Raw genomic sequence first — 15,109 nt, 5'->3', positions numbered from 1 at the left:
CTGCCGGGGAGGACACGGGCAGACACTTGGTTCCCCTCCCTGGAGGCAGCTCCCTCTCCCATCTGAACCCTTCTTTCTTCTTCCAATGAGGTGAAGTGGCTTAAGACAGCACTTCTCCAGACACACTGTCCGTGCCCAGATTCTAGCCAGGCGCTTCTGAGTCCACTTCTCAACTGCACCTTGACATTGACCTAAATCCTTCCATCTGCTGGTTCACTCCCCAGATGGTTGGAACAGCCAGAGCTGAACCAATCCAAAGCCAGGAGCTTCTCCCGGGTCTCCCACATGGGTACGGGGCCCAGGGACTTGGACCATCTTCTACTGCTTTCCCAGGCCATAGCAGAAAGCTGGATTGGAAGTGGAGAAGCCGGGACTGGAACCAGCACCCATATGGGATGCTGGTACTGCAGGCGGTGGCTTTACCCAGTATTCCACAGTGCTGGCCCCTTGTTGAGCCTTTGTACACAGCAAGCCACCTCTTCTCTCATGGGCCCTCCCCTCTCAAGTGCCCCTGGAGGCACAGACACATGAGTGCAGTGCTGCCCCACATAGTTCCAACAAGTGCAGCTGCTGGACGAACTCAAGCGCACACTGTTTAAGAATTCCCTCTGCTTCTCTCGACCCTAAAGAGTTTCCTGGGAGTGGAGAGAGGCAGGCAGGTCGAGCAGGTCTCACTCGGGCAACCTCCCGGCCCCCAGCGGCATGTCCCAGCAGGCTGGCATCAGGAGTGCTCTCTGCCTTGGCTTTCCACGCACAGGAGGTGAACCTGGCTTCACCTCCCCACCTCGCCTGGACTCTGCAGGATGCAAGAAAGCTGGACTGCTTTTGAATAACCTCAGCCTTCCCTTGTGGACACTGCCAGAGACGTGAGGGGCGGCATCACTGAGCCCTTTTTGGTGGCCTGCTGAAATCCATTCCTTCGCGATTGACAACTCTCTCTCCCAGTTCTCTTCCAATTGCACTGGTTCCCTCCCCTCCTCTCCTGTCTGCAGCGACTGCCTCCTGCACAGCCCCTTCCTCTCACCCACTCTGTTCCCTCTTCTCCTCCAGGTCTCTCCCCCACACCTGGCAATCTCACATATCCACCTCTGGCACTGCCCCCTCCCGCCCCGCCCTGTCCCGTCTGTCCCCCTATACTGACCTAGAGCAGGTTCTGCACACTCCTTATGCTGCTCAGGGGTACAGAAAGGGGCATCCCCTGCAAGGAAGAAACAGGAAAAAGAGAGAGAACATGTGGGTGTGGTGTGGTGTGTATGTGAGACTCAGGCAGGACCACACATGCCAGCACATCTCCTCCTCTGCCTCCCAGGGCCACGAGGGGCAGCAGTCTGTCACCAGACAGAGGGCCCTGGGGCTGGACCATGGAGTTCAGATCTGCTCCATGAGCTGGGCAGGCCACAGACCTCCCCGAGCAGGGGGCAGCAGGTCCCGCCTGGCCAACTCCTCCCAGGTTGCTCTGTAGGCCTGAGCCACTGCCGTAGGTGACAGGTGACGCTCGGTCCCTGGAGGGTGGGAGTGGGGAGGCCATGTGTCATCTCCTTGAACGCACACAGGTGTCCTTCGAAGGAGAAAGAGCTGCATCTGTTTTACCTGTGAGAGAGTTGAGGCCGAAGCTCCCCACCTTTCCAGATGCCAAGGCTGCCAGTGGCAGAGGTGGGCTTCAAACTGAGGCCAGGGTGGGGCCGAAGCCGGGGCTCCTCTCAGCACAGCCCGCTGCTGGGTGTGCTTCCCCACGTCTTTGCCGATAGTTCCACATCAGCGACTGTGACATCACTAGTATGTCAGGCCCCTGCTGCTTGCCTTTGGCTTGGGTTTTGTGGGAGAAACCGGTGGCTCAGACCAAGCAGCTGGTGAGCAGCCTGTGCTGCATTGCATTCCCCTCTCTCAGGTCCCTCGGTGGCCACCCAGAATGTGGGTTTCCCCAAGGCCAAATGCTGACATTGGAGTCCACACAACACTGTTTCCCCAGACTCTCGTCCAGAGCGGTGAGCCGATGAGTTTTCTCGTCTCCACTTAAGACAACGACGCCTTTCCCTTTGTGCTCCGTGTGCTAGGAGGCTTGTGGGCTGTTTTATTATTAGTCAAAGCAACACAAAGTTCTTGTCCCACAGTTGTGCAGGTCCCATGGGGCTACAATCCAGGCACTGGCCCGGCCGAGCTCCTGTCCCGAAGCTGTGGGGTGCAAGCCATCACCTCACCATTTCCAGCCTCCAGGCCCCCACCCCCCCCAACACACACATGGCCGCCCATCTTCCCAACTTTTTCTGTCTCAGCCACACTTCCCTGTGCCCCTCACTGAGTCACAGGTTCATCTGCAGGACTCAAGTGGTTCGACTGCCCCCTCCCCAAAATCTCCCTATCGCCAGGTTAATCACATTGACAAACTCCCTTTTGATAGAGCCTGTTCTGAAGACCAAGAATTGGAACCTGAGACTACTAAGGAGATTGCCGGTTATGAATAAATAATTCAGAATGAAGTTGTGAGCACATTTGTTTCAGCATGGGTTATAACAGGAAACAACGGCTAAAGAACTGAATGTCTAATATGAGGATTTAGTGAAGTCGAAGTACACCGTGAGCACGGAATGCATCCGCTGGATACATGGCAACTTTCCTCGCTCACAGGGGGCCTTCTGTCAACGCGACTCTTCCCTCCGTCACTGAGTTTTGCAGTTCACGCAGCATTTTTGTATCACAGCCTGATCTTATCCTTGTAACAACTACTGACTGTATTTGAAAGACACTGAGGTTGAGGCCAGAGAGGCTTAGCGGCTTGCACCGTGTCACACGCCACGTGCAGGGAGGAGCCGGGATTCCATGTCCTTTCCTCCAGCCCGTCATGCTTCCATGCTGTAGCACGCAGCTGCCCCGGCCCACACCAGCTCCTCACGCCGCTCCTCTGCTTGGACTGCCTCTGATGAGGTGGCTACACACGTTATTAGTTTGGCAACAGACGCTGTTGGTACCTGCACGTTTATGTGCTGGCTAATAGACTTTTGCTCCCTGTAGAAGGGCGTTAGCTGTTTGGATGCAAGAAGGGCAACATCTGGGTGTCTGAACATGTATGACAGTGGGATGCGAGAACCGTGGCACCCAGGTCCCTGACACCAAAGCCAAGGAGGTCACAGCAGCAGATAGCCGGCAAACACTGGACATCGGGGTGAACGTTTGCTAAACATCTGGGTGCTTTTCTGGATACCAAAGTGCTGCCTTGGTTGCTGGTCCGGGTGTTTCCATCTGCCTGCTCAGTGGGTAGGTGCCAAATAGCATCTTTCCTGCACACCATCCCATTGGAGCCCCTGGGGTGGTGAAGGGCTTCCCTCTAGGGTGAGATGTCTGGAGCTTCCTGGAGTGGTGAAGGACTTCCCGCTAGGGTGAGACAGTTGGCACACATCCCCCGGTACCCACCTGGCATGTGCACCATGCGGCAGTTGCAGTTCTCCACGATGTAGCGCGTCTCACAGTCAATCCTACAGGCGGTGATGCTGTAAACAGGAAAGAAGTCGAGTCCCATGTCCGATGACCGGCACTCACCCCATGGCGGGGGCAGGTATGTGAGCTGCAAGACAGGAAGCAGGGGGCAGCGGTCAGCCCGCAGGAGGCCACTCGTTCAGCCTCAGTGGACTCGGCAGCTTGTTCACCTACCTCTTCACTCGATGAACGATGCCTACTACCTGACCATTCAAACTCTGCTGCCCTTATGGGCCGTCAGCACCGGCTCTGCCACTGACTTCCTTGCTTTATCCTTATCCCCATCGATGCTACTCTCAGAATCTGACACCTGTGCCACGGGTCTTCTCACTTCCACACTCTGGCACATCGCATCTCTCGGGATGACCACCCAGCTAAACCTTTCCCTCTTTGGGAGGTTGGGACCCCAGATCCAGACCCGGAGGACAAAACCCAGAGGGAGAAACAGTTTTAGGCATCATTGTCATTGTTATTAACGATGTCTGGCCTGCACGACAGTGGCTCGGGTTGGGTGTCACGCCAGAGTGGCACCCGACACCTTTGGAGAAAACGGCTCTCCTACTCTCAGAGGTCCAGTGAGCACACGTTCTCTTCCAGAATCTGTGGCACTTGCCTGGTGAGGACGGGGAGGGTGAGGGACGAGGGAACTCACGGAGACTGCACACTGACTACGTGTTGAGCCCCAAGCTAAGTCCTTTACTTCACTGTTAGATGGGTGGCACATGAAAACACGCAATGAAACATATACATGTGAAGTGCATGGTTCAAGAGTTCTGACAGATGTGCACAGGGAGGTCATCGTCACCCCAGTCCAGATGGAGGACATTTTCATCATCCCAGAAATCCTCCTATTCTAGTCGGTCCCCCACTCACCCAGGCGATCACAGCTATGAGCTCTGTCGCCACTGGTTGGCTTTGTCTGCTCTCAAACTTATATAATTGAAAGCTCACACCATGTACTCTTTGCATGACATCCTCCACTCAATGCGTCCTTCAGACTTACCCATGTTGCTGTGTGTATCAGGAGTTCATGCCTTTTTATAGCCAAATAGTTTTCCAGGCTATGAATGCAGCATAATTTGTTTATGCATTCACCTGATGATGGGCATTTGGGTTATTTCCAGCTTTTGGTAATTATGAAGAAGGCCCTATGAATATTTATAAGTCACTTTATAAAGATAAATTTTAATTTCTTGTGAGCAAGTGGCTAGGAGTGGAATGGCTAGTTCATAAGACAGAACTTTCTAAGAAACTGTTATCTAAAGGGCTGTTATCTAAAGGGCTTCTATTACTTTATATATTCCTGTCAATAGTGTATGGGATTTCTAGTTACTTCACATCATGCCAAATCTTGACTTGATCCATCTTTTAGATTGTAGCCATTCTTGTAGGTCTGTAATTGTATCTCATAGTTTCTCCTTACGGTTTTCTGATGATTAATGACTTTGAGTATAATTTTATGTGTTTATTGGCCACTCATATACAGGATACTACAAAAATTTGTGGAAAAAAGGAATTAAAAGCAAAAAAATGCAGAGTTTTTTCATAATATGCATTTTCTTGAACCTTTTTTAAAAAGATTTATTTGAAAGGCAATGTTACAGAAAGAGGAGACAGAAAGATCAATCTTCTATCCAATGGTTCACTCTCCAAATGGCCACAACACCTATATCTGAGGCTGGGCCAGGCTGAAGCCAGGAGCCAGGTACTCCGTCTCTCTCTCATGTGGGCGGCAGGGGCCCAAACACTTGGGCCATCTTCTACTTTCCCAGGTGTATTAACAGGGAGCTGGATCAGAAGTGGAGCAGCAGACACACAGGCCAGCGTATGGGATGCTGGCACTGCAGGTGCTGGTTTAACCCATCGCACCACCACAGTGGCCTCTCTATGACCTTTCTGAAGATTGCCTGTATGCCTAGAATTCAAAGGTTTTCAGTACCAAAATAAACTCTGCTTTTAATTCTATTTCCCAGGAATTTCTGAAGTCCCTCACATTATCTTAGGTGAAGAGTCTGTTAGAGTCTTTGGCCCATTAAAAAATCTGCTTCTTGTTTTACTTTTGAGTTGGAAGAATTCTCCATACAATCTAGATCCATGTCCTTTGTCAGATGTATGTATCATGAATATTTTCTCTATATCTCCCATGATCTGTGACTTAATTTTTTCATTTTCTTCATGGCTTCCTACTTCAAAAATAAACTTTACTAAGATAAAATTCATATACAGTAAAGTGCATGAACTTTAATGTAAAATCTCTTGATTTTTTATGGTTGTATTCATCCCTGTAATAACCACCTGCATGAAGGTACAGAACATTCCCAGTAGTCCCTAAATACTTCCTGTTTGCAGCCAGTCTCCCGACCCCACCTCCCTGCCACCAATCTGGTCCAGGAAAAGACTGATCTGCTTTCCGCCCTTATAAGCTAGTTTTGTCTGTGCTGGGATTTTGTATTAATAGGATCACAGAGTATGTATCTGGCTTCTTTCTCTCAGTGTAAAATTTGTGAGATGCATGCATGCTCTGGTTTGTATCAGTAGCTCATTCTTCTTTTACTGCTGAGTGTTACTTCTTCCTCTCTAATCTGTATTCTTGTCTTGTGGCATTGGCGAGAAACACCAATGTAACGTTGGACAAAACTGGTGAGAGAGGGTATTCTTGGTTTCTGATATTTTACTGTTCAATATCTTAGGAATATATTTTTTTAAAAGACTGATTTATTTATTTGAAAGGTAGAGTTAGAGGCAGAGGCAGAGGCAGAGGCAGAGGCAGAGGGAGAGAGAGAGAGAGAGAGAGAGAGAGAATCTTCTACTGTCTAGTTCACTCCTCAAATAGCTACAATGGCCAGAGCTGGGCCGGTCTGAAGCCAGGAGCTTGTTCTGGGTCTCCCACATGGGTGCAGGGGCCCAAGCACTTGGGCCATCTTCCACTGCTTTCCCAGGTCATAGCAGAGAGCTATATTGGGAGTGGAGCAGCTGGGACTAGAACCGGCACTATTAAGGGATGCTGGCCCTGCAGGTGGCAGCTTTACCTGTTATGCCACAGCACTGCCCCAACTTGTTATAATTGCTAACCAAAATGCTTCATAGAATTTACCAGTGAAAGCATCTGGACCTGGTGACTGTGTGCACGTGAAGACTTTAAATTATGAATTCAGTTCCTTTAACAGATATAGAGACATTCAGATTTTCAATGTCTTCTTGTGCTAGTTTTGGTAAGTTCTGTTTTTTTTTCCCCCTAAGGAATTCATTCAGTTCATCTAAGTTTTTGAATTTATTGGCATAAATCTATATATAACATCCCCCTGTCATTTTCAATGTTTGTTGAGTCTGTAGTGACGTACTCTCATGTGTGATACTGGTACCCTGGGCTTTTTCTCATTCTTCTTATTGTTACTGATTTCTAATTTAATTATGCTTGGTCAGAAAAATACTTGGTTTCATTCCTTTAAGTTTTATTTTATTTTTTGAAAGATTTATTTATTTGAAAGGCATAGCAACAGAAAGAAGACACACACACACGCACACACACACAGAGATCTTCCATCCTCTGGTTTATCCCCCGAATGGCTACAACAGCCAGGTCTGGGCCTCCATACTGGTCTCCCACTTGGGTGGCAGGGACTGAAATACTTGGGTCATTTCCCATTGCTTTCCCAGGAAGCTGGATTGGAAGCAGGGTAACTGGGACTCAAACCACCACTGTGATATGGGATGCTTTTTCCTAAGCAGCGGCTTAACCCCCAGTGCCTGTACATCAGCCCCTCCTTTAAGTTTTTTTTTTTTTTTAAGGGAGAGGGCGAAGGAGGACTGGAGGGAAGGGGCAAAGAAGGAAAAGAGAGAAGGAGAGCCTAAGAGAGAGCGAGGGAGAGACAGATCAAGACAGAGATCGAGAGAGCCACGTATTCAGGAACAGATCTTAAACCTTTGCTGGGGGGTGGACATGGAAGTAGGAGCAGTGAATCCCATTAGGATGGGGGTGGAGCTGACACTGGTGGTTGGGCCATGGGGTCACCTGGCTTCTTGCCATGGCGGCAGGGGCTAGAGCCTAGGATGGTGTCCAGGATTGAGATCACCATAGATAAGACTATGCCGTTTTACTGATATTCCCCCTTTTGCTTTTTATAAAGCAGGAGTTGTATGGGATTACATTAGCCCCCAAAGTCCAGGAGGGATAGAGGGATGATGACCTGTCTTTAGAGCTACTTCCTGCTACTTCCTGGGGTAACAAGTTACTCTCTGCTGGCATGGGGCAATGTCTCAAGCTGCTGTCTCCTGTAGCAGCATTTGGTTGATCGCCTGGTTGGTAAAGGCCTTGGTTCATTCCATTATCACCTCCTGTAATCCCTTAAGATTTATGGATATTTCTTTCATGGCCCAGTAGGTGGTCTATTTTGGTGAATATGCCCTATACGCTTGAAAAGTATGTGCATCCAGTAATTGTTGGTGTAGTGTTTTATAAAAGGCAACTAGGTTGTTTGATGCTATTGCTCAAGTTTTCCATATCTTCATTGATTGTTCTTGTTCCTTATTAGAGAGGTGAACTGAAATTGCTAACTATGACTATGGATTTGTCTATTTCTTCCTTTCTCTCAATGTTTGCCTGTGTATGGCTGCATCTCAATGAGTCCATGTTGTTATCTCATGCAATTTTGCAACAGCTTTTTTATGCTTACTGTATCTGTCCATCCTTTACTTTGTTTTTGATTCACCTTATTACTTTTAACCTGTTATAATCTTTATATACTTAAGGCATCTCTCGTGTAAACAGCCTATCTGTTACCATTTTATCCTATCTGATGATCTCTGCCTTTTAATTGGAGAGTTTGACCTATTTACAGTTAATGTAATTCCTGATATTGTTGGGTTTAAAATTACCACCTTGCTTTTTGTTTTCTATTTGTCCCAAAGCTATTTTTTAAAAAGATTTATTTATTTGAAAGAGTTACATGGAGAGAGAAGAAGAGGCAGACAGAGGTCTTCCATCCGCTGGTTCACTCCCTAATTGGCCACAATGGCCAGAGCTGTGCTGATCCAAAGCCAGGAGCTGCTTTCTGGTCTCCCATGCGGGTGCAGGGGCCCAAGGACTTGGACAATCTTCTACTGCTTTCCCAGGCCATACTAGAGAGCTGAATCAGAAGTGGAGCAGCCAGGTCTTGAACCAGCGTCTGTATGGGATGCTGGCACTGCAAGCAGTGCCTTAACCTGCTACACCAGGTTAATAGCTGGTGCTGGCCCCAGCTATTTCTTTTTTGTTCACTTTTCTTGACTCCTTTTGAGCTGAGTATTGTTTTAGCACCTCACCTGCTCTTCTCTAGTGGTTTGGGATTTATACCTCTTTGTGTTATTTTTAATTGTTGCTCTAAGATTTAGAATATTTATCCTTATCACACACACACCTTGAACTAGTATTATACCACTTCACATATAATTCTGCTTGTATTTCTTCTGTCCTTTATGATATTCCTGTCATGTATTTCACTTCCACATCTGTTATAAACACTATAGTACCATGTGAATCTTAGTTTTACTTGAAGCATCCACATATATACCATTTTCATTGCTCACCACTCTTCCTATAAATCTGAATTTTCCATTTGGTGTCATTTGCTTTTAGACTGAAGAGTTTTTTTTTTTAAGCAATTCTTACAGAAGGAGCTTATTTTTCAATTATCTATACAGTATCTTAGTTTTCTATTTATTTTGGTGGTAGACAGAACTCTATGTTGATAAGTGCTGTCTCTCAACATTTCAGACATGCTGTTTCTCTGTCTTCTGGACCCCAGTGTTTCCAAGGAGAATCTCATATTTCTTTGTATCACTGCCCTGTATTTATTATGCCTCTTTTCCTTTCTGACTGCATTTGAGATTTTCCTTTCTATTTTGATTTTCAAGACTGTCTCTAACCAAGTGTGGTTCTCTTATGTTTATCCTGCTTGGCATTGCTGAAGGTCTTGTATTTGTGAAACTATCGTTTTGAACAAATTTGGAAAAATATTAGCCAACATTTCTTCATTTTTTTCCCTTATTCTGTCTCTTCTCATGGGATACCAATTACATTTATGTTTGACTACTTGACATTGTTTGACAGGTCATGGGAGACTCTTCATTTTTATCCATCTTTTTCCTCTTGTGTCTCTGAATAATTTCTATTAACCTGTCTTCACGTTTGGTGTTCGTTTTGTATCCAATCTCTTGTCTATTCCATGCAACATTTGTAAATTTCAGACATTGAATTTTTCAGTTCTAGGCTTTCCATTAGTTTTCTTTAAAAAGTTTATATACATTGCCTAGAAGTCTCATGATTTACATTTTTTTGAAATTATTCAACATGTCTTTCATGGCTATTGTCAAGTTGCTGCTTCCTAACACTGGGGTTACATATAGATTTGCTCCTACTGACTGTTATTTCTCTTTTCATGTTTTCTCTCTTCATGTATCTGGTAGTTTTTGGTTGTATTTGGACATTACGATAGCTACCATGACTCTGGATGGTTTTCTTCCTCTGAAGAGTATTGAGTTCTGTTCTAGTAGGTAGTTACATTAATAAAGAATCTCTTTGATTTTGTGGAGGCACTGTTTTAAAGATTTGCTTAAAGGTGAGTATATTTTAGTTTTGCCTTTAGCCCTTGGCCTTGGGATGTGCCAAGTGAGAATTAGCCAAGTGAGCCACGGCGTCGGCCCCCTATCCATTTCTTTAGGTTTCTGATTTGTTGGCATACAGCTTTTTGTAGTAATTTCTGATGATTCTTTTTATTTCTGTGGTGTCTGTTGTTACATTTCCTTTTTCATTTCTAATTTATTGATTTGGGTCTTCTTTTTTTGTTAGTTGAGCCAATGGTGTGTCAATTTTATTTATGGTGTGTCATCCCAAGAAATGACATTTCTGGGTTTCAGTGGGAACTGCAAGCTGTTTATCAAGTCTTTCTACCCTGGCTAGATAGGAATCCCTGTGTGTCTCCCTGTGGGATGCTGCACAGTCGGCTCAGCTCTTTGAGCTCCTGTTTTCTTCCTGGGCGTCACAGATTCTCTCCTCTTCCATGTGCAGTTCAGGGCTCAGCCTAGGATTTTAGGCACACTTATGTAGAATTCAGGAGCTCTCTCTATGTGATTCTCCCCCTTCTAGGATTTCCCCCAGGTTTTCAGCCTTTCTGGAGACTCCGAACTCTGATTTCTGGCTCCTTAACTCGATGCCTGCTCTCTTCCTGGTATATCCTTAGAACTCTGAACTGCTGTCAAGGGAGAGGTCAGGTAAATACATGTTTTTCACCCAGTGGGATTCCCTTCCCTCAACAGCTGTGCATCCTCCAGTGTGTCCCTGCTTTTAGTCTCTCTTCAGTGCTTTCAAACAGTGGTTTTTTGCCAGAGTTCATGACTGCAATTTCTAGGAGTTTGTCTGAAATTAGCTACTCCACCATTCCTGGGAAACAAGTTTCTACACTAATTTAATTTTATATCCACAGGACTCCTTGAAGGTGGGTGTTCTTAATCTCATTTTATTGATGAGTAACATGAGTTTTTGAAAGGTTAAGTAGCCTGTGCAAGGCCACACACCCAGTGAGTGGCAGGGCCATGCAGATTTGGACTCCACACATGCTCTGGTCATATTTTATGCTGCATTGCCCCCACATGGCCAGCATGTCAGTAGGGAAGATGGAGAAAAGTCCAAGGACTTTTAAGAATTTTTTTCCTTTTTGTTTTCATCTTCCTATTCTTCCTTTCCCATGGAGGTTTGCTTTGCCCTCTCACTTTTCTTCTCTGGAGTTTAGGAGTTAACCAGGATTTCACAGATTTCTTGTATGATCTTGGGCATACAAGTCATCACTCCCCTTGGTTTTTAGTTTCCCCACTTGTGAACAAGGAAGATTTTGGGGGTACATTACTTCCAAGGCCAAGAGAGGGCTGGCAGTCTATGGATTTAGAATGGATTGGGTCCCCTACGTTGTTCAATATTGGATGAATAAACACTCATACTGGATTTGCAAAAGACTAATGCCTTTTGTTAGAGGCTAGGGGCTTAAAATAATGTACGTTAACTCTGTGTGTGGGGTGCCCATTTATTTTTCTTTTACTAAAAGGGAGTCTTGCAATGGGTGGACAATGACTGTAGCTGGTGAAGCTCTAGTTTGTTCAGAGTCAGCTAACTCCCCTCTCTTTTTGCTGAGGTTATGATTCAGAAGTGGCACCTGCCCTGTCTGGTTGGCTCATCAATCGTTCATTGGTTCTCTGAAGCTCACACATGACAGCAGCTGGAAAATTGCAGTGTGCATGGCACCGATGCTTGCTTACCAATGAGAGTCTGGAAGTGTGTTGGAGTATTTGTTTATCCCAGCCAAGTGAAGCCTCAGGGGGGCCCTGAAGCACTGTCTTCAAACATCTGAAGGACTGTCTCAGGCAAGAATTAGATTTGTTTTCTGGAGTCTCAAGGGAAAGACTGACTCAAGAGTAGTGGTACGAAGGGAAAGAGGGATGATGCTATCATTTGTTCACGTTGCAGGCGTGGTGGTAGGCATGTTATCTGCATCACAGTATTTAATCCTAAAGGACAAATTCTGTCTCGAGGTAGCAAAGGCTGTTCTAAGCCACTAGTATGATTCAACAATCAAATCAATGTCTTGGGAGTGAGTGCCACAACACCAAGGCTTCTCAAGCAGAAGCTGCGTGACTGCTTGGTTGGGATGGAAACAGAGACTCAAGCATTGGGTGAAAATGGCCTCTAAGGTCTCCCACACCCTCATCATGAACCCTGGATCTGTTATTCCAATCTGAGGAGTAGAGACAGTAGAATGATCCAGGCAGAACCTTGAACTCCATCACTCTATCACGGATGTGTGACTTGATTGAGCTACACAAGCTTCCCCAAGCTTTAAGTCTCCCCAGCTGAGTAAATAAGTTCAGCACCCAGCAGCCAGTGTTCACCCAAACCCAATTCTCATCCCTTCCCCCAATGCACTCTTTCAGGCTTTACTATCGTATCATTCAATCAACAAATAGCCCAGCTCAACCTCTGCCCTCTTAACAAGATGACTCTAAAGACCAGCAAATCTCCACCTTTTTTGGCTGATTTTGAGACATTCAGGTCAAGATGTCACCAGGCAGGAGGATCTTTGGGTCTGCAGCTGGGAGGGAGGTTGAAGCTAGAGACCAATGGGAGAGTTCACTGGTGCAGAACAAAGCTGGGGATGAATGAGCCAGCCTGGGCGAGGGGAAGAAAGGTGCCCAGGACTGAGCCTTGGGGTGTTCCTGCATTTACCTGACAATTCATCCTCCCCTGACTTGTTCTCTACAGTGCCCCAGTACTGCTGGCTTTGGTCGTTGCTCAAATTTATGAACTGAGCAAGGAATTCAGCACTCCTGTGACTGGATACCCTGATGCTTGCCTTTCATTGCTTCATGTCTCAAAGGTTTTCTCTACAGTTGTTTCCATTTTATAGACAGCAGCCGCCGTTTGCTCATAACCTGGGTTGTTTCACAGCCATTGACTCTGGCAGCTTCTCCCAGACCCAGGATCCTGAGACCCACCAGCAGGTGGCGCTTTGGCTAGCACAGCTGCCCCGGTGCTCTTTCTGTAGTCCCGGAGGCCTACCGAGTCCAGTCAACCTCCTGGGCCCTTGTCAGTCTCCCTCTGTCTTTCCCTTGTGTGCCTGCAGTCCACACTCTGAGCCCTTGACTTGGATCCTGTTGTGCGTAGATGCTGAAAAGCTAACGAAATTGATTGGGAATGTGTTGTTTCTGTGCCTGGAACTCACTGGAGGAGGCCAGAGAGACAAGGAGATACCCACCTGCCTCACCTGATACTCTCTAGCTCTTTTGTAACATCAGCCACTTGGCTTCCTGCTGCAGGGATTGGGCACAAAGCTCACCTGGATGAAATCCCTCCAGCCTGTAGGATATCCCTGAAGGTTCTTTCCCAGGGATAGGTCAGGGTCCTCAGCCCTATGTGGGCTTGGCCTGGCTTCCTCCTCGCCCTCATTAACCCAGGTGGCTGGGATCCTGGCTTGGTTTCTGCTGGGAGTGCCAGTGTTGACAGCATGTGCTTTGTACCTATGACTGAGCTGGGGCAGATGCCTGGTTCTGCCACTTACTGACCTGGGCATCTTGGCCAAGTGGCTGAGCCTCTGTGACCTTCCCTGCTGCGTGGCACTCAACCCTGAGATGCTGGTGGTTACTTCAGACAGGGAAGATAAGCAGCTGAGTGTAACCCAGCCATCCCCCTTGGCCAATGTCTTCTGGCCTCTGTTCTGTGTCCTAAGGAACAGACATCAAACTCAGCCTTGTTTTTTTTTTTTTTTCTTTGACAGGCAGAGTGGACAGTGAGAGAGAGAGACAGAGAGAAAGGTCTTCCTTTTGCCGTTGGTTCACCCTCCAATGGCCGCCGCGGCCGGTGTGCTGCAGCCAGCGCACTGCGCTGATCCGAAGCCAGGAGCCAGGTGCTTTTTCCTGGTCTCCCATAGGGTGCAGGGCCCAAGCACTTGGGCCATCCTCCACTACACTCCCTGGCCATAGCAGAGAGCTGGCTTGGAAGAGGGGCAACCGGGACAGAATCCGGCGCCCCGACCGGGACTAGAACCCGGTGTGCCGGCGCCGCAAGGTGGAGGATTAGCCTATTGAGCCACGGCGCCAGCCAAACTCAGCAATGTTATGTTCTCCAGAGAGCTCACTTGCCTAAGGCATGAGAACATGGGGAGGATGTCTGAGGGCAATGGATGGGGAGTCCACAGCAGTACAGCAAAATCCTCACCTGGGAGACAGATCTCTGTTCTTCCTTCACCCACCCAGCCCCTGGCCCCTCTATGTCTTCTCACCTTTCTCCCTCTTCCCACCCTTTCCTGGGGCAGAGTCAACATATTCCTAAGCAGTTCATCATCTTCTCATTTTTTTTTTTTACAAAAAGCTAGATTTATTTATTTATTTATTTGGTGGGGGGAGGATGAGAATGAACATGAGATGGAGATCTTCCATCCACTGGTTCACTCCCCAGATGGCCTCAATGGCTGGGGCCAACCAGAGAGAAGCCCAGAGCTGCATCTGGGTCTCCTGCATGGGTGGCAGGGGCCCAAGCACTTGGGCCATCTTCCTCTGCTTCCCCAGGCACATCGGCAAGGAGGTGGATGGGAGGCAGAGCAGCTGGAACTTGAACTCCTGCTCCTACCTGGGATGCCACTGTTGCAGGTGGTGGCTTAGCTCTTCATAAGTTTGGATACATGGAAACTTTGTGTCCCATGGCCTCTTGCCTTACCTTGATGTTCTACCAGGGAGAGGCAGTTTCCTCTCTAAGATGAGTTCTAAAGATGGGTGTTAAGATACCTTTTCCTGCCTTATTGTGTAGCAAGATGGGACATCTTCCAAAGTGCCTGATGCCTAGGAGATGCTGGCTGTGCTGAAGCCATGGTCTCACTGGGAGTCATTACTACCCTCCCATCTCTGCAACAGGGGGTGGGATCATGCAGCTCTGAGAGCCGTGGCCAGAGCCACCTGGCCCTGCTTGAGTGTCAGCCTCCAGTGAACCCAGGCACACACTCATCTGAGGTCTTCTCTTTGGGTTTCCCGCTGGCATATGATGGGCTGGAAAGCCTGTTCCCAGCATCTGTGCCAGCAGTGAGCAGCAGTGGGAGGTGTCGTGAGAACAGTGCTGCTGGGG

At 47.6% G+C, this 15,109-nt stretch overlaps 1 protein-coding gene across 4 annotated transcripts in view; it reads right to left on the bottom strand.

The window, feature by feature from the left end:
• The window catches only part of ASIC2 (acid sensing ion channel subunit 2), a 1,130,491-nt gene that overhangs the window by 11,032 nt on the left and 1,104,350 nt on the right, over window positions 1-15,109 (bottom strand). For all 4 annotated transcript variants that reach the window (XM_070061074.1, XM_051824639.2, XM_070061073.1 and 1 more), the window contains 2 exons: window positions 3,409-3,559; window positions 1,142-1,198 (listed from right to left, as the gene is read on the bottom strand). In XM_070061074.1, coding sequence (XP_069917175.1) covers window positions 1,142-1,198; window positions 3,409-3,559 — 208 coding nt within the window. The remainder of the gene's footprint in view (window positions 1-1,141; window positions 1,199-3,408; window positions 3,560-15,109) is intronic.

This window comes from Oryctolagus cuniculus, chromosome 17 (genome assembly GCF_964237555.1).
Source record: "Oryctolagus cuniculus chromosome 17, mOryCun1.1, whole genome shotgun sequence".
Lineage (NCBI taxonomy): Eukaryota > Metazoa > Chordata > Mammalia > Lagomorpha > Leporidae > Oryctolagus > Oryctolagus cuniculus.
The sequence above is the reverse complement of the archived record's forward strand: the minus strand, read 5'-3'. Positions and strand labels throughout refer to the sequence as shown.